Source organism: Pongo pygmaeus, chromosome 19 (genome assembly GCF_028885625.2).
Source record: "Pongo pygmaeus isolate AG05252 chromosome 19, NHGRI_mPonPyg2-v2.0_pri, whole genome shotgun sequence".
Taxonomy (NCBI): Eukaryota; Metazoa; Chordata; class Mammalia; order Primates; family Hominidae; genus Pongo; species Pongo pygmaeus.
The window spans coordinates 47,577,277-47,595,949 of record NC_072392.2 but is presented as its reverse complement, the minus strand read 5'-3'; the positions used below and the strand labels follow the sequence as shown (position 1 = coordinate 47,595,949).

At 36.8% G+C, this 18,673-nt stretch overlaps 1 protein-coding gene across 3 annotated transcripts in view; it reads left to right on the top strand.

Moving 5' to 3' along the window:
* NF1 (neurofibromin 1) overlaps positions 1-18,673 on the top strand; it is a 282,604-nt gene that overhangs the window by 51,694 nt on the left and 212,237 nt on the right. For all 3 annotated transcript variants that reach the window (XM_063656134.1, XM_054459933.2, XM_054459932.2), the window contains exons 2-4: positions 9,275-9,418; positions 12,640-12,723; positions 16,831-17,021. In XM_063656134.1, the coding sequence (XP_063512204.1) occupies positions 9,275-9,418; positions 12,640-12,723; positions 16,831-17,021 (419 nt within the window). The remainder of the gene's footprint in view (positions 1-9,274; positions 9,419-12,639; positions 12,724-16,830; positions 17,022-18,673) is intronic.

Sequence of the window (18,673 nt, the reverse complement as noted above, 5' to 3'; positions counted from 1 at the left end):
GGAGCACTGGGCAAATGCAGTGCAGGCCCAGCACCAGCTTTGGCCAACCCCCACGGGGAGCCTGGAGCAAGAATGGGAGCCTGGGGCAAGAATGGCTCTTCTGAGTTGCCCAGAATTGTGGTGGCTGAGGTGTCCAGGCCTTTATATTACCATATCAATTAGTCATTTGATGTGGGTTATCTTGGGAAGGATATGACCTTGAACAGGGTTGTTCCCTGTAGGTGAGGTAGTCCCTGAAGGGGCTGACTGACAGCACTCCCAGCATTTAAGGTAAGTTTTTGAAGGAGGAACTGGGTAGCACCTCAATGTCTACCACGATTTCTCTGTATCCACCAAATGGCCAATTTGTTTTTGTTTTTTATTATCATTATTCATTCATGGATTTAAGCATATATTTAGCAAACTTTCTGTTAAATTATGTGTATAGAAAAGGGCACAAATTGTAAATATACAGCTCAGTTAAATGTTCACAAAGTAAACATACCAGTGTAACCAGTATCGAGATCAAGAAATAAAACAATACTGTGAATCTGGGAGTCCTCCTCGTGTTTCCTTTCAGTCACTGTCTTCCAGGGATCTTCTAAATCATGGGATTTAGAAGGATCTTCTAAGTCATGGGATTTAGAAGGATCTTCTAAGTCATGGTATGAGTTTAGCATGGTTTTGAAATTTATGTAACATCATACAGTATGTCTTGTTCTGACTTCTGTCTGTCAGTATTGTATTTGTGAAATTAAGCTCACAATTGTAAGTCATTCTCTTGCTGTATATTTTTTCATGGTAGTTTAAAAACTACACCAGTTTTTAAAAACCATTTCTGCTATTAACATTTGGATTGTTCCAGTTGTTGGGAATTATAAAACATACTGCTATAAAACATTGTTGTGCATGTCTTTTGGTGAACATATATACATTTCTGTTGGGTATATATCTAGTAAAATTGCTGAATGTGTGTGTGTGTTTTCAGTTTTAGCAGATAATGCCAGTTTCCAAGGTAAGTACTGAGTTACACACCTACTAGTAGCTCCTAAGGTTTCCATTTGCTGTAATTTGCTCCTGTTTGTAGGAGACACAGCCTTCGAGGGCTTATCACTGAGAACTGTGTTTACTGAGGTCTCCACTAGCAGATTCTAAACTCTTTTGTCCTCTTGAAGCTGCAAGGCTTTCAAATTCTGCTTTGCTTTTCAGAAGTTTTTGGTTTAGCCTTTTTACCCTTTTCCACTCACTGAGGCATTTGAGATTCCCTCACGTCTTCGGTTTTGCCAGTCTAGCCCTCAGTGAACACCAGAATCTCTGATGGTTTCTTCTTCCGTTAGAGGTACATTGCCTGGGAAAAAAGCCTTATTCCTCAGTCTCTTTTCCTGACCAGAATCTGCAAATGCCCCAGGGGAAAAGCAGCTGCAGAAGATCCCCTTACCTCATTATAGCTCACTCTTTTTGGAATCTTAGTGTTGCTAATCCCTGTTCCTTCAGTAGCTCTCTGAATTCTTCAAACAGATGATTTTTATATTTCATCTTTTGTTAGAAATTAAGTTTGTGGTGGGAGCTATTGTTTTGCAGTAAATTATTCTATCCTACATGGAAACAGTAGTGTGGATTTAAATATACTTAATATGTTTCAATAAATTGCCATCCTTAACAGTGTTCAAATTATTACACTTTTGGCCAGAGGGGTCCTCTTTAAAATTCATTCCTAACCATTTTTGACTTGACCCTTATTAGTCAGTGCTGCTATCTGGTATGACAAGATGTTCCGGGGTCATTATGTCTTTTTTTTTTTCCTCCAGACATAGAAGCAGCCATTTCCTAAAGGAGTCCAGATTCCTTTTACTGGGAAATGGTCGTTCAAGATTACAACTGAGTGAGGATTACTATGGGATTGGTCGTTAGTCATTACTATGGGATTGGTCATTGTTTCTAGGCATTTTCAGTGGACAGAAGTAGAAATATGTTTTTTAAAATACAAAATAAAATATCTTGACTTCATATAGATACTTCTATTTCAAATTCAAGACTACAGGTTCTTTACTTTACCATTACTTTTATTTCCCATGCTGAAAGTCTTGGGTTTTTAGAGGCACTAGGAGTGATAGAATTAAAATACCACAGAATTATTTAGTTCCTCTCTTTATACCATTAAAGAATTAGATACAGATTTCAGTTGATTTGTTTATTTTTGATTTCTAGACTTCTTAAAATTTTAATTTTATGTTTATGTAAGTTACATAGTTCTAAAATGAAATCTACAAAAACAATATGTATTCCATATAGAATATGGATTCTATCCTTGTCACTTCTACTTTATTTCTTTTCATTTCCTAAAGGCAACCACTAATTTTCTTGAGCATTTCGTTCTTCTACTGTTTTGTTTTGTTTCTTAATATAAGAAACATATATTTCTATCTCCTTCCTCTTCTTAGATGAATGGAACATACTGTGTATATTTTCTCCATCTTTTTTTTTTTTTTTTTTTTAACTTAAGATGTATCCTGGAGATTATTCTATCATTTAATGAATTTGGATTCATTTTTTGGTTTTATGTTACATTTAATTTTATACATGTCTCTTATTTAAGTGTCACTGTGTTCATGTTATTTGCTCTTTCAGCATATATAAATGTATACACATATATACACGTACACACACACATACACACACACACACACACACACACATTTTTTGAGACAGTCTTGCTCTGTTGCCCAGGCTGGAGTGCAGTGGGGCTTAGCTCACTGCAGCCTCTGCCCCCTGGGTTGGAGCAGTTATCATGCCTCAGCCTCCCAAGTAGCTGGGATTATAGGCACGCGCCACCATGGTCAGCTAATTTTTTTGTATTTTAGTAGAGATGGAGTTTCGGCATGTTGGCCAGGCTGGTCTCGATTGCCTGCCTTGGCCTCAGTATGTATTTTTGTATTTAGAAAGATTTATTCAGACCAGCATTCATACTGTGTAATGATAAGGAATTTATTGTAGAAATTAGATTGTATACAGTTTTGAGGGGACTAAGTGAGGTGAGTATCTGGAATGGGGAACTGGAGGATCAGAGGAGTCCACTAACCAGATCGTCTAAATCAAGGACAATGGGTAGATAAGTTGGAGCTGTTTGGGATATCTGAGAAGTCAAATATATCCAGCCACTGAAGTGAGATTATGAAGGAGGAGCTTGAGGAGGGCACTGTGGGAAGCTCTTGCCATGTAAGGTTTGTCATACAAAGCCCTGTAGGTTTGCACCGAAGCATCTGGTGGTAGGTTTGGGCTAGTATTGGTCAGCAAAGTGACCACTGGTCCAAAGAAAGAGCTGGACATAGAGTGAAAGAGAGAGAGAGTAAAAGCTGGAACTTTCTGGATGCCTCTGTATCTGTCTCTCATTGTATGTTACTGTGAAACCTTCAGAATAATAGCTGCTGCTTCACTTCCACATTTCAAACAAATTTTATACAGGTTGAGTATCCCGTATCTGAAATGCTTGGGACCAGAAGTGTTTTGGATTTCAGATATTTTTGGGTTCTAGAATATTTGCATTTTACTCACCATGATCATCCCTAATCTGAAATGAGCATTTCCTTTGAGAGTCATGTTGTTGATCAACAAGTTTGGATTTTAGAGTGTTGTAGGTTTCAGATTTTTGAATTAGGGATAGACAGCCTGTACAAATTACCCTTTAGACCATCTCTAACCCAGAACCATACAGTGAGTGGGATCTGGGAAAGTAGTTCCCAGCTCAACAGTTAACACACCACACACCACCAGTACAATTTGTGTTTTTGTTCTGGTGGTTACCATTATATTAATACCTTTATATGGTATTCTAATTTCCTTCTCTTTTGGGGTGGAGGGGTATTATGTGTTGGTTTTTTACTCTAAGCAATATTGAAATGAACTAGAAACCTCCTTTCCTCATCTCCTTTTTCCCTAGCATTTTACTCTCAGTTAATAAAAAGACAATCAAGAAACATATTCTACTATTTATATGCTCTCACCACCCTCCCTCTCCTCAATTTTGATAATTGTATTGTATCTATATTATCAAGTACATAAAGCAGTCACCTAATATACTTTCTCCCTTATTACCACCATTCTCAGTTCTTTTAGAAAATACAGTGATGCTCCGGCTGGGCATGGTAGCTCACGCCTGTAATCCCAGCACTTTGGGAGGCCGAGGTGGGTGGATTACCTGAGGTCAGGAGTTCAAGACCAGCCTGACCAACATGGTGAAACCCCGTCTCTACTAAAAATACAAAAAAATTAGCCAGGCAATGGTGGTGCATGCCTTTAGTCCCAGCTACTAGGGAGGCTGAGGCAGGGGAATCGCTTCGTTATGGTGAGCTGAGATTACGCCACTGCACTCCAGCCTGGGTGACAGAGCAAGGCTCTGTCTCAAAAAAAAAAAAAAAATACAGTGATGCTCCACATAATGACATTTTGGTCAATGATGGACTGCATATGTAATGGGAGTCCCTCAGTATTATAATACAGTATCATTACCTTTTCTATGTTTAGATATACAAACACCATGTGTTAAAGTTGCCAAGAGTATTCAGTACAATAACATGCTGTACAGTTTTGTACCCTGTATACCATATCCTAGAGGTGTGACAGGCTATACCATCTAGGATTGTATAAGTACACTCTGTGATGTTCACATGACAGTGGAATCATGTAAGGACACGTTTCTCAGAACATACCCCATCACTAAATATATTTAATGATTCCTATTAATGTGGATGTCTCTCCAGTTATTTTGGTCATCTGAAGTATATTCTCCAATATATCCTCCAGGAAAAAGAAAAGGGAACAAAATTTCCAGGGTTCTTGCAGTTTAGCACAGTTTGTCATTGCTATAAAATTGTCTCTCAGTATCTGGGACATTGGTTCCAGGAACCTCCATGGACGGTGAAATCTGCAGATGCTCAAGTCCCTGATATGAAATGGTGTGGTATTTGCATATAGCCTACACATATCCTCCTGTGTACTTTAAATCATCCCTTGATTACTTATAATACTTAATACGATGTAATACTATATAAATAGTTGTTATACACTATTATTTAGGGAATAATGACAAAAAGTCTGTACCTGTTCAGTACAGACATATTAACATTTATTTTTTGATCTGCAGTTTGTTGAATGCATAGATGGAGAACTCATGGATTCAGAGGGCTGACTGTATTTGAATTCACTTTGGCTAGATATAAAATCCTTGGTTTATGTTTTCTTCTTTTTTTTATTATACTTTAAGTTCTAGGGTACATGTGCACAATGTGCAGGTTTGTTACATATGAATACATGTGCCATGTTGGTGTGCTGCACCCATTAACTCGTCATTTACGTTAGGTATATCTCCTAATGCTATCCCTCCCCCCTCCCCCCACCCCACGACAGGCCCCGGTGTGTGATGTTCCCCTTCCTGTGTGGTTTATGTTTTCTTTAAATATCTTAAATTTATTTTACTTTATTGTTTTCTGACAAAATTTTGTCAAAGTCTGATGAGAGTCTAATTTTTGGGGTTTTTTTGTATAAATAATTTCCTCTTTCTGCCTGTAAGTTCAAAAGATTTTTTTTTTTCTTGTTCACAGAAGTTCAAAATATGTTCAGGTGTTGGTCATTCTGGGTCACTTTTCCAGGTGTGTGGTATGCACATTAAAGATACAGTTTCAAGTTTTTAAAAATTTCAATAATAATTCCAGCAAAGTTTTCTTGAATTCTAGTTTCTAATATCCATTTTATTCCATTGGTTTGGTTTCTTTCTTTGGTGACTCCTGTTATATGTATGTTGAATCTTCTTTTTCTTTTTTGTCACTTTATTGTAAATCTTTATTATCTCATATGTAATTTCTTTTTTATATTACAACTTTCCTCCTTAGTCCCCCCTTTTTTTTCAACATTTGTTTACTCTTAAAGCATTATCTTCTGTGTTAATTTACTCTTGTGTATCTTCTGATTAGTTTTCATTTCTGAAATGATTTATCTTCTAATTCTTTCTTGAGTTCTATCAACTTATTTCTGTCTGTAATTCTTATTTGTGTTATTCCACATCTTTTGTCATTTTCTTAATTTCTCTTGGCTCACTTTGAAATAATAATTTACAGTTTTCATCTGTTGGTGGATATATCTTTTTGGATACTTTGATTTTCTATTGTTTAGACCCTTATTTTTATGTTTTTCTGTTTCTTACTCCTTTTTCTTATAATAACTTTACGTATTATTTGACCATAGAACTTTTCCGTTGGCTCATTTTTATGTGAAATTAATTTTTCTGAGTTCGTAGGAGGGATTTGTAGTCCAGGATAGCTTTGTAGCTTTATGGCTCTAGAGCTTATTCTTTTTTTATTTTCATGAAATAAAAAAAAAATGGTCTCATTCTTTCAGAGATCTCTTGTTCATCTTTCTCTTTTTCATTTTTATTTGGACCTTTTTCCTTTTCTCCCTTTACCCCTGTTTTCAGTTTGGAGTTTATTCTCAGCAGTTTCTTCTCAGTGTGGGCTAGATCTGTGTTGTCCAGTCAGATCTAATAATTACATGTGTGGCTACTTAAAGCTAAATTTAAATTTATTTAATAATAACTTAAATAAACTTTAAATTTTTGATTTCTTATCTATACCAGCTATGTTACAAGTGGTTAATAGCTACATATGATGACTAGTGGCTGTTGTATTGGGCATTGCCCATGTAGAGCAATATCATTACCATAGCAAATTCTATTAGACAGTGATGCTTTTGAGTGTGCTCCATTCTCTTGAGAATTTTATCATAGGCCTTTTTCATTCATCTGCAAATTGCAATGAGCATAACTACCCTCTGTTTTGGCTAATATTCCTAAATTGGGCTGCTGTGCTTTTTATTAAGGATGCAGTACATTGGGAATCTCATCTTGTCAGATCCATTAGACATTCTCCTTCCACCTGCTTTCTCTTGCATAGACGCTTATACCACACCAGTATTTTTGTTTTTTGTTTTCCAGACACAGGATCTCCCTCTGTTGCCCAGGCTGGAGTGCAGTGGCTAGATCACAGCAACTTTCTGGGCTCAAGCAGTCCTCCTGCCTCAGGCTCTTGAGTAGCTGGATTACAGGCACACACTACCAAGCCTGGATTTTTTTTTTTTTAAGTAAAGATGAGGTCTCGCTCTGTTGGCCTAGGCTGGTCTTGAACTCCTGGACTCAAGCAGTCCTCCTGCCTCAGCCTCTCAAAGTGCTGGGATTACAGGCATGAGCCATTGCGCATGTCCCCAACCAGTTTTGTAACTGTAAATGGTTTCTATTTGTTCACTTCTCTGGGTTTGGGAATGAGGGGCCTTGTCCCTTCATTTTCATGTAGATGTTCATCAGTTTGTGTTTTTACTAGAGAAATTCTAGTTTCTTTGTTGTTGTTTTTTTTTTTTTTTTTTGAGACAGAGTCTGTGTCGCCTAGGCTGAAGTGCAGTGGTGCAATCTCAGCTCACTGCAACCTCCACCTGCTGTTCAAGCCATTCTCGTGCCTCAGCCTCCCTAGTAGCTGGAATTACAGGTGTGTGCCACCACGCTCAGCTAATTTTTTGTATTTTTAGTAGAGACAGGGTTTCACCATGTTGGCCAGGCTGGTCTTGAACTTTTGACCTCAAGTGATCCGCCTGCCTTGGTCTCCCAAAGTTCTGGGATTACAAATGTGAGCCACCACACCTGGCCGTTTCTCTGATTTTTATGGGATACTTAGGGAGATTCACAAGCTGCATTTTATGAAACCCTAGTTCAAGAAACATACTGGAAAAGGAGATATGGTCACAAAGAATAGGAGATGTTTCTAAGGGAAATAGTAAAATGAAAGTTACAGTTACTTGTGCTCACTGAATCTAAAACCCAACTGATTAAAAATTTGACAAAATAAAAAGGTTATCTGTGCTTGTAAACAAAAGTCCCATTTTTGGCCTTTCAGGTTTTTTTCCTCCATAATCTTTACAATTAACATTATGAAGTTCTGTAGTTTCTGTTCTGCCCCCTCCTTTACACTCTAAAAATGCTCCCCCGCCCCGCCAATTCCATTTAGTATTTCCTTTTTTTTTTTTTTTTTTATTTGAGATGGAGTCTCGCTCGATCGCCAGGCCGGAGTGCAGTGGCGTAATCTCGGCTCACTGCAATCTCTGCCTCCTGGGTTCACGCCATTCTCCTGCCTCAGCCTCCCGAGTAGCTTGGATTACAGGCATGTGGCACTACACCCAGCTAATTTTTGTATTTTTAGTAGAGTCTGCGTTTACCATGTTGGCTAGGATGGTCTCAATCTTCTGACCTCATGCTCTGCCCGACTTGGCCTCCCAAAGTGGTGGGATGAGCCACCGTGCCCAGCCTATTTAGTATTTCTTTACTATCAAAATAATCGTCCATTATTAACTGATTTAGCAAACTTGGGCATGCGCCTTGGTCTCTTTCCACCTTTAGTTGTACTGTGTTAAAAATGAGAAAGTTATATTCAGGTTTGTTTTTTTCACAGAGGAACATTGCTAGGTTTCTCTGTTAGCATTAGCAGGGTTTAATATTAACAGTAAGTATGTCCATAATGCTTTAAATACAGAATGCTATTTTTGAGCAGAGTAGAGATGAACTTCTAGACAGTGGAACTTAACTCATTCACAGAGAAATGTAAATGTGATCTTCTCATAGAATATTTTTTCTCATGGGATTTATCTACTTGTGTTCTGTTATCCCTTCAATTGTGTAGCTGAGGGTGCTTATCTTACTGAGTCAGTCTTACTGTTTTTTCCCCAGGTTTTATAGTTTGTTCTTGCTTCTGAACAATCAGCAGTTGTTTGCCATTATTGACGAGAGGTCTAGGGCATAGATTTTCTTGATCTGTTTTTCTTTTAATGTTTGAGTTCAATGGATAAGGGAAACGGTTGTATGCATTTTATTGCAGACATTCTCTGAAATAATTTTTAGCCACAAGGAAATAGCTCTATTTCTGTGAGTCATCATTTCTTCTTATATAGTGCTGGGTAAAGAATTTAATTTTGTAGATAGAGATTTATGACTTCCAGAAAGAAAGCTGCAAAAATGGAAGTTTCCAAAGAATTTAAGATTTGCTATAATAAATGCTATCATATATTGGTGTTTGAGATGCAAATATACATATCTGTGTATCACATATTGGAGTTTGATTGAAACTCGGAGTTTGAGATGCAAATATAGGTATCTGTGGTTGATGCAGTTTTCCTAAAACGTCATGATTTTCAATGGCAAGTAAGTTATTTATAGTCGTTTTTAAGGATAAGCTGTTAACGTGGTTTTTTTTTCTTTTTTTTTCAGCTTCCAATAAAAACAGGACAGCAGAACACGCATACCAAAGTCAGTACTGAGCACAACAAGGAATGTCTAATCAATATTTCCAAATACAAGTTTTCTTTGGTTATAAGCGGCCTCACTACTATTTTAAAGAATGTTAACAATATGGTGAGTATTTGGGTTACTGTGTTTTGGGGAATTTGCTTTCTTTTCTTTTTGATTAAAAAGTTTAGAACAGCATATTTTGAAGTATGGAAAGTGATTTTCTGTGGACTTTGGATATAACCATTAATCTTGTTTTGTTTATGAGCACAGATAACCTTTTAATTTTATTTTGTCAAATTTTTAATCAGCTGGGTTTTAGATTCAGTGAGCACAAGTAACTGTAACTTTCATTTTAATTTATTATTTCCCTTAGAAACATCTCCTATCTTTTGTGACCATGTCTCCTTTTCCAGTATGTTTCTTGAATTAGGATTTCATAGAGCTTTTGTGGCCTACACGAATTGACCACAGTAATCTATTACACATATTTTTCTTTAGCATCTTGTTTGAATTTATATATGGTTGTCCCAGCCCTAAGTAGATGATAAAATATGATCTCATAGTCCTAAAATGTGGATTGATTTTTTTATGAAGATATTAATGTGTTTTTTCTTCCTTCTGTAACCTGTGACAGATTCTGTAGTAGTTACCCTGTTGTTGAAACAGTTTTTCTCAAATACCAGTTTCATCAAATAATTCCACTGTTAAAAGCTCATAATTTCTTTCTTCTTCCCGTTTTCTAAAATCGATTGACATTTCCTAGACTTCAGAGTACTCCAACTGTTCTCCCTCTGTACCTTTGAACATATAACATCTTTTGTCTTTCTCAAGTGATCCCTTCCTCTCTCTAAATTCCTATTTAACATCTCCATTCTAAGCTGTTTCAAACTAACATACTCAGTTTATGGCAACTGATCTGGATTTTTCTTTTTTTTTTTCTTTCTTTTTTTTTTTTTTTTTTGTGAGACTGAGTCTCGCTCTGTCGCCCAGGCTGGAGTACAGTGGCGCAGTCTCAGCTCACTGCAAGCTCGCCTCCCGGGTTCACGCCATTCTCCTGCCTCAGCCTGCCGAGTGACTGGGACTATAGGCGCCGGCCGCCACGCCCGGCTAATTTTTTGTATTTTTTAGTAGAGACGGGGTTTCACCATGTTAGGCAGGATGGTCTCGATCTCCTGACCTCGTGATCCACCCGCCTCAGCCTCCCAAAGTGCTGGGATTACAGGCATGAGCCACTATGCCCGGCCTGGATTTTTCTTGATTAACTCTGAACTCTCTGCTGGTCTTTAGCAGTTATTTATTTATTTATTTATGAATGAATGAATGAATGAATGAATGAATGAATGACAGGGTCTCATTCTGTCGCCCAGGCTGGAGTGCAGTGGCCCAATCTCAGCTCACTGTAACCTCCCCCTCCCCAGTTCAAGTGATTCTGCTGCCTCAGGCTCCCCAGTAGCTGGAATTACAGGCATGTGCCACCATGCTTGGCTAATTTTTTTGTATTTTTAGTAGAGACGAGGTTTCACTGTTTTGGCCAGGCTGATCTCAAACTCCTGACCTTAGGTGATATGCCTGCCTCGGCCTCCCAAAGTGCTGGGATTACAGGTGTGAGCCACCGCGCCCAGCCTGCATTTATAATCCCAGTTTGTATTTGTTTGTATTGAGTTGTGAAACAACTTCTGGTTATAGATTGTGAAGATTGTTCCCCCTTCCTTTTTTTTGAGATGGTCCTTAGGTTTATTAGATAATATTCTAGTATGACATTGAAAAGACATGAAGTTACCTTTTTGCCTTATTCCCGTATTTTAGATACTTTTTCTCTTGTTCTATTTTATTTTTTAATTGACATACAATAATTGTACATGTTTATGGGTACATATTGATGTTTCAATACATATAATACATAGTGATCCCACTAGGGTAATTAGCATATCCATCATCTCAACATTTATCATTTCTTTGTGTTGGGAATATTGAATATTCTCTTGTTATTTGAAACTATATAATGTTAACTGTAGGCCAGGCATGGTGGCTCACGCCTGTGATCCCAGCACTTTGGGAGGCTGAGATGGGCAGATCACGAGGTCAGGAGATCAAGACCATCCTGTCTAACATGGTGAAACCCCGTCTCTACTAAAAAAAAAATACAAAAACTTAGCGGGGTGTGGCGGCATGTGCCTGTAGTCCCAGCTACTCAGGAGGCTGAGACAGGAGAATGGCGTGAACCCAGGAGGCGGAGCTTGTAGTGAGCCAAGATGTGCCACTGCATTCCAGCCTGGGTGACAGAGTGAGACTCTGTCTCAAAAAAAAAAAGTTAACTATATAATGTTAACATAGTCATTCTACAGTAGTACAGAACACTAAGTCTTATTCTTCCTATAAAGCTATATTTCTGTATCCTTTAACAAATCTCTACCCACCCCGATTCCCACTACCCAACCCTTCCTCCCTCTAGTGTCCTCTCTTCTACTTTTTACTCTTTTTAGCTTCCACATATGAGTGAGAGCATGTGGTGTTTAACTTTTTGTTCGCATCATCCTTGGTGTGTTTCCTTTTAAGAAAGTTGCTTACACAATACCCTAAACTTAGAAAACTAATAAACTGGAGATGTAGAAAATCATTTACCTTCTTTATGGAAAAAATTTGTATTTTCCCCCCAAAAGCAGGACCATTTATAAATACGTAAAGAGATTTACGGAAAGACATTTAACATTTTTTGTAGCTCCTCTGTTGCAGTGTGTGGGGCACAGTTTAGTATTTGCACATATGAATATGTGGCTGTGTTCCCAGTTAGATTGAAATATTTTAATATTTGGGACACTCTTTTCAAAACAAAACAGCATTGTTATATTGGCGTTCATTTAGTGCTTATTAAATAAGTTTTCAAAACCATAGTCTCTTGTTAATAAATACATATGTAGTATTCATTTTGAGGATAGTGAGTACTTAAAATTCACTGTGGTGCTATAGCATGTTTTTGCTATAAAAATTAAGACTTTGATCATTTCGTGGCATAAAAGTATAGTTAAATCCCCAATTCAAGATTCCGGTACAGATCTATATGTATGTCTAAATCCTAGATATTTTTAAAGCATGAAGCAAAACAGCATCTTCTACTGTTACAAGGTTAATGGCAGACTCTAATAAATGCCATTTCTGTTTGCCTTAGAATTTAGTTTTTGTGAGGATTAGGATAAAATCAGAAATAATATATTTAAGTATAGTATAATCTGGGAGATAAAATAGAAGACTATTGTTGATCTTTTAGTCTTTCACTTTTCAGATGTGTGTTGATTGGTAGCAGAAAGTGAAACTAACTTTTATGTTCTGAATATCTTTTCTGTTAGAGAATATTTGGAGAAGCTGCTGAAAAAAATTTATATCTCTCTCAGTTGATAATATTGGATACACTGGAAAAATGTCTTGCTGGGGTAAGTAAATTGATCTTAAGTAGGCAGGCTTTGTGAATTTAATCTTGAGAATGATCTTATGTTCCAAAGTACAGATGTGGACCAAGAGGACAGTCATATGGACTTTTGTCTGAGACATATAAATATGAGTTTTGTTAATATAGCTGACCTGGTAACAGACAATTTTTCATGAGAAAATTCTCTCATCTTTTGTAAATTAAACAGATATTAAGTTTACTTATAAAAACAGATATAAAAACTACTTATGTTTCAGCCACGTATCTGTCTCTCAGGTTTTTAAGAAAATATTTTATGAAGAGATCACTATTTGATTTAACGGATCTCTCAGAGGGTTGTGGGAGAATGCGATTCAGAAGACCAAGAGTAATCTTGTATGTCCTCCTATATGAATATGATTTTAATATTCTACTTTTGAAATTTATGTAAATGAGAACTTAAAAATTAAACCTATTAAGGATAGATGTTACCTTGAGAACACTTATTTTATGTAGACATACACATATGTGATAGGTATGTGGTGGAGGAGAGTACCAAACAATTATTTCTCTGGTTTCCTGTAAGTTGTTACCACGGTGTATTTCAACCATGACTTAATTTGAACTTTTTCAAGAGTATTTCTATTGTGTAAAGAAAGTATTTCTATACATCATTATCCTTAATTCTTCCTGGAACATGGTAAGAGTTTATATAAATATATAAATTAAATACCTCCATTTTAATGATCTGCCTAATCCATGTGTATTGAAATTAACTCATTTCTTATGTTCTCTCTTCCTTTGGCTCAGAATTCAGAATTTTGTTTTTATTCAGAATTGCTTCCCTCTTCACATATGTTGCAGTTCTCTACAGTAAAACTAGTTGAAAGAGACCTTAATATATGAGGACTGATAGTGTGGTTGAGAAGTGTTGGTGGAAGCATTGGGATAGGGAATTGAAAAAAAAATTATATTGACACAACTGTGTATCCCTAGGGAAGGCTGTAAGCGAAAAAATCTAAGCATAATATATATATATTTTTTTCTTTTGAGACAGAGTCTCATTCTGTGGCACAGGCTGAAGTGCAGTGGCACCCTCTCGGCTCACTGCAACCTTCACTTCCTGGGTTCAAGCTATTCTCGTGCCTCAGCCTCCCAAGTAGCTGGGATTACAGGCATGTACCACCATGCCCAGCTGATTTTTTTGTATTTTCATTAGCCATGGGGGTTCACTATGTTGGTCAGGCTAGTTTTGAACTCCTATCCTCAAGTGATCTGCCCATTTTAGCCTTCCAAAGTCCTGGGATTACAGATGTGAACCACCGTGCCTGCCCTAAGCATAATATTTTAAATTTTCTTATTGACCCTTGACCATATTCCAAAATTGTGGAGACAGTGTTTATAAGTTTTCTACTTAAAGTCGAAGGTGAGCTAGTTGTTTTAGCATGGTATTTTCCGTTAACTTGTGATATGCTATTGTTCATGTGTAAAATGGAGTGAAAGAGCAAAAGAGCTGTTACATAGGATGATGGAATTGGGAAGGTGGGTACATTTTAAACTTTTCTTGAATCAGTTTTTTCCAGTGGTCTTATTACTTTGACTGCAGATTACCAGTATATCAGCCACACCCATGACTGAATGGTGGGGCGTGGGGTCATTTATTGCCTTGTTCAGTTTCACAGCTTTTCTCCATTAACATTTGTAATTGAGAGGTAATGATAAATGTATTTTGGAGAATGATTACTGATATTATTGGCCTCTGTTTGATTTAATACTCTTTGAAGATAGCCTAATTGAAATGCTAATAAGTGGGCCTAGTATAACTTATGTAATGCGTAAAATGTATATTACCTTGCCGTACTCTACTGTTGAAAAATGTGTATGCTTTTTCATTAAATTTACGATTTAAAAAATAATGCTATTTATATTATTGAACAATTGTTTTATTTCCTTCAGTGATTTTACAGATGTTTCTTGATTCTTACTTTTTAATCAAAGTAAATTGAGGCAGTTTAAGAAGAACTGAGCTCACAAGTACGTTTGTCATATACATAGTTGGAATAGTTAAGTGAAAGAAAAATACTTACCAATATGTTATGAGTGAAATTTTGTAGAATTTGAGGAATCTTAAGTATTTTTGTTCCTGTGAATATGACTATTATTTAAAAGATTTAATACTTCTCAGATTTTTATTTGTTAGAGTTAACATCTGTATTGTTTGGTTAGCCTATAAACAAGAAATAGGCATTGTAATGTGAATTCACAGGTTTTTGTGAAGTCTGTTTATGTACTGTCCCTATGTTTCAGTGTATTTGCATCTGAGAGTGCTTGGATTGCAGTTACAGAATTGAGCGTAGCATACAATTGTACACATTTTTGTTCTTTGCCATCTTGCTCAGTGTTATTAAAATTCTTATCTGCATGTAGTTATCAAGACTGTTAGGTGAAATAGTAATGTGGAACAGCATACCTACAGGATAGCTTATCCATTGATTGTGTGTTAATTGTAAAGTATATATTTACAAAGTAGCGATTTCACTGTTAACACCAAAGTTACCAAACTTGGTGTCAATAACGGGACCACCTGGCCTTATGTTCTCATGGTGTGATGTAATATAACCTATAGTGAATCCCCTAAACTGTTTAACCTCAATCTAATCAGACCATTAGGTTTAAATTTTAGCTTACAGAAAATACACAGGCTGGGTGCCATGGCTTACACCTGGAATCCCAGCACTTTGGGAGATCGAGACAGGCGGATAGCTTGAGGTCAGGAATCCAAGACCAGCCTGGCCAACATGGCAAAACCCCATATCTGCTAAAAATACAAAAATTAGCCAGATGTGGTGGCACATGTCTGTAGTCCCAGCTACTTGGGAGGCTGAGGCAGGAGAACCACTTGAAACTAGGAGGCAGAGGTTGGAGTGAGCCAAGATTGCACCACTGCACTCCAGCCTGGGCCATAGAGCGAGACTCCGTCTCAAAAAAAAAAAAAAAAAAGAAAGAAAATATACAATACAGTAACTAGAAGAGCAAATCAACCTATGTCACTGGAAAATAATTAAATCAAGGATATGGAACATTCTGTAAGGCAGCTGGCCCACTTACAGTCATGGGAAATAAGAGTGGTGAATATGGGCCAGGCGTGGTGGCTCACGCCTGTAATCCCAGCACTTTGGGAAGCCGAGGAGGGTGGATCACTTGAGGTCAGGAGTTCGAGACCAGCCTAGCCAACATGGCAAAACCCTGTCTCTACTAAAAAAACAAAAATTAGCTGGGCATGGTGGTGGGCGCCTGTAATCCCAGCTATTCGGGAGGCTGAGGCAGGAGAATCGCTTTAACCCTGGAGGTGGAAGTTGCAGTGAGCTGAGATTGCACCTTTGCATAGAGTAGTGAAACTAAGGAAACATCATGTTGCAATCGGTGAACTTTTTTGGATCCTTATTGAATAAAAATGCCTATGAAAGACATTTTGGGGGCGGTGATGAAATTTGAATTCAGACTTGGTATTAGATGATACAAGGGAATTGTTTATTTTTCCTTGGTGTGTTAATTGTATTGAAGTTACATTAGAGAAAATCCTTACTTTTAAGAGATGCCAAGGCACATAGGGTGAAGTATTCTATTTATAACTTACTTTGAAAAGATTTCAACCAAAATAAAATTACTTTGAGTAGGTAGTATCTGTTTTGGTCAGTCTGCACAAAAGCAAGTGTGATGGCTCATCCAGGAATTTACTTAAATGTTAAGACAGATGACACAGTGCACTCATCAATCAATATGAATTAAGTCGATTCTGTAATTGTAGAACTCACAGCAAACTGGGGATTCCCAGGGAAGGGCTCGTTTGATGAACAAGAGAGCAAGCAGGAATGGGAGGACTAGTAAGGATGGCAGGGGGATTGAACTTTAATTGTGATTATGGGGTCAGAGATGGAACCATCCTCTTTATTAAACTATCTATAGACAGATGTAGCAAATATGATGAAACGTTAACAGTTGTTAAATCTAGGTGGTGTGTATGTAAGATGTTCATTATTTTTGTTTTGTGTGTGTGTTTGAAAATTTTCATAATAGAAAATGTTTACAGGTAAAATTAAAGTTTAGAATAATGTGATTATTTCCATTTTAGCAACCAAAGGACACAATGAGATTAGATGAAACGATGCTGGTCAAACAGTTGCTGCCAGAAATCTGCCATTTTCTTCACACCTGTCGTGAAGGAAACCAGCATGCAGCTGAACTTCGGAATTCTGCCTCTGGGGTTTTATTTTCTCTCAGCTGCAACAACTTCAATGCAGTCTTTAGTCGCATTTCTACCAGGTTAGTGTGTAAATCCACATGGGACTACTGAAGTAATATGAATATTAGACGTCTTGTTTTTTGTCTACATAAAAATAAAAAGCTAATGGAAATGAGGTTTTTTTTTGAGACAAATTCTGTTGCCCGTCACAGCAGCTTCGACCTCCCAGGCTTAGGTGATCCTCCTACCTCAGCCTCCAGAGAAATGAGTTTGTCTGGGCTTTTGTAGAAATTTTATGCATTAATATCTTTGACATTTTAATTGTGTAATATTGTGATATTGATATGTGCAATTAAGAGCACTGTTATGAATGTGAAAGTCTAAATTTCAGATAAAAATATCTGCCGTGAGCAGGCTTTAAAAAACAATGCTAGGTATGAACTTTTGGTTTGGCTTTTTAAACATATTATCCCTTTAAATGAAACTACCCAATCAAATGGAATAATTAATGAGAGTAGTCAGAATTCAAATACTTTCACAACTCTACCCTTTATCACAAGATCTTAGGTTACCAAAAAACAAAACAAAAACAAAAACAAAAAAAACCTAAGTGATGTGAAAACACAAGGAGGTGAATAATTGCAAAGTAGAATTCTCCAGAAAGTGGACTGCATTTTAAATGTATGTAAAATACTGCCATTTATTGAGTATTTACAGCATTTCCTTTGCTGTCTCATCCTCACAGTAACCCTGATGATACTTCCCTCATTTTACAGGTGAGCAAACTAATACTCAAAAAAGTTCAGGTGATATGCCAAATAATGGAGGACCCAAAATTTCTAAGTCAGGCTGGCTTCAGAGTTTATATTAGTTTCACTATACCAGATTGCTTCCCTATCTATTTTAGCCACATTTTGATGAAATCTGTTTTATAAAATATACTTCTGTTTTTAAAGATGTATCAAAAAGATAATTTAAGCTTTTATTGATGACTTTTATTTATAGAAGACTGTAGTCTTCGTGAATCGAAGACTAATACCGAATAGAGAAAAACAGTCCTCTTTGTTGGTGCCTGCATCTTTGGCTCGTCAGTGTTGTACGAACAGTGGACTTTGGTTAGTCAGATTTACTGATTCCTTTGTTGTTTTCCAGCAGGTGTGAAAGACAACATACATCACCATTTGAGAATTTGTGTTACGGTTTTTTAGGGGAATTGATTAACTTCAGAGTCCTGCAATCTTTTTAATCAACAAAGACATTTCTATAATTAAGATCCTAGGCAGCAATATTTTTCAACCTCAATGCAATTCTTGATCCAAAGAAAATTAAAGTTTTATTTAATGGTATATTATTGATAATCTTGGGTAATATTTATATGATAGAAAAATGTCTTCATGAAATCTTTTGAGCAGTAACATTTTATATTCTGAGTAATAATACAGTGGTTGAGTCAGCAAGGTAACAAATACCTAGAGAGTAGGAGGGTGGAAAATTGTATTTAATAAAAAACGCAAACCCTTTTCATTTAGTTGAGTGCTAGGCCGGCCTTACTATTTGAAACACCTGTTACATTGAAGGTAGAAAGTGGTACCAAAAAAACCCAAATGTCTTTTAGTCTATCAATGCATGAACTGCCTTATAGAACACAACAAATGTGCCACGTTGGAAAATTCTAGAAAATTTCTAGTCACCAAAGGTTTTACTTTATGGGATTTTGCAGCATTAGCACATG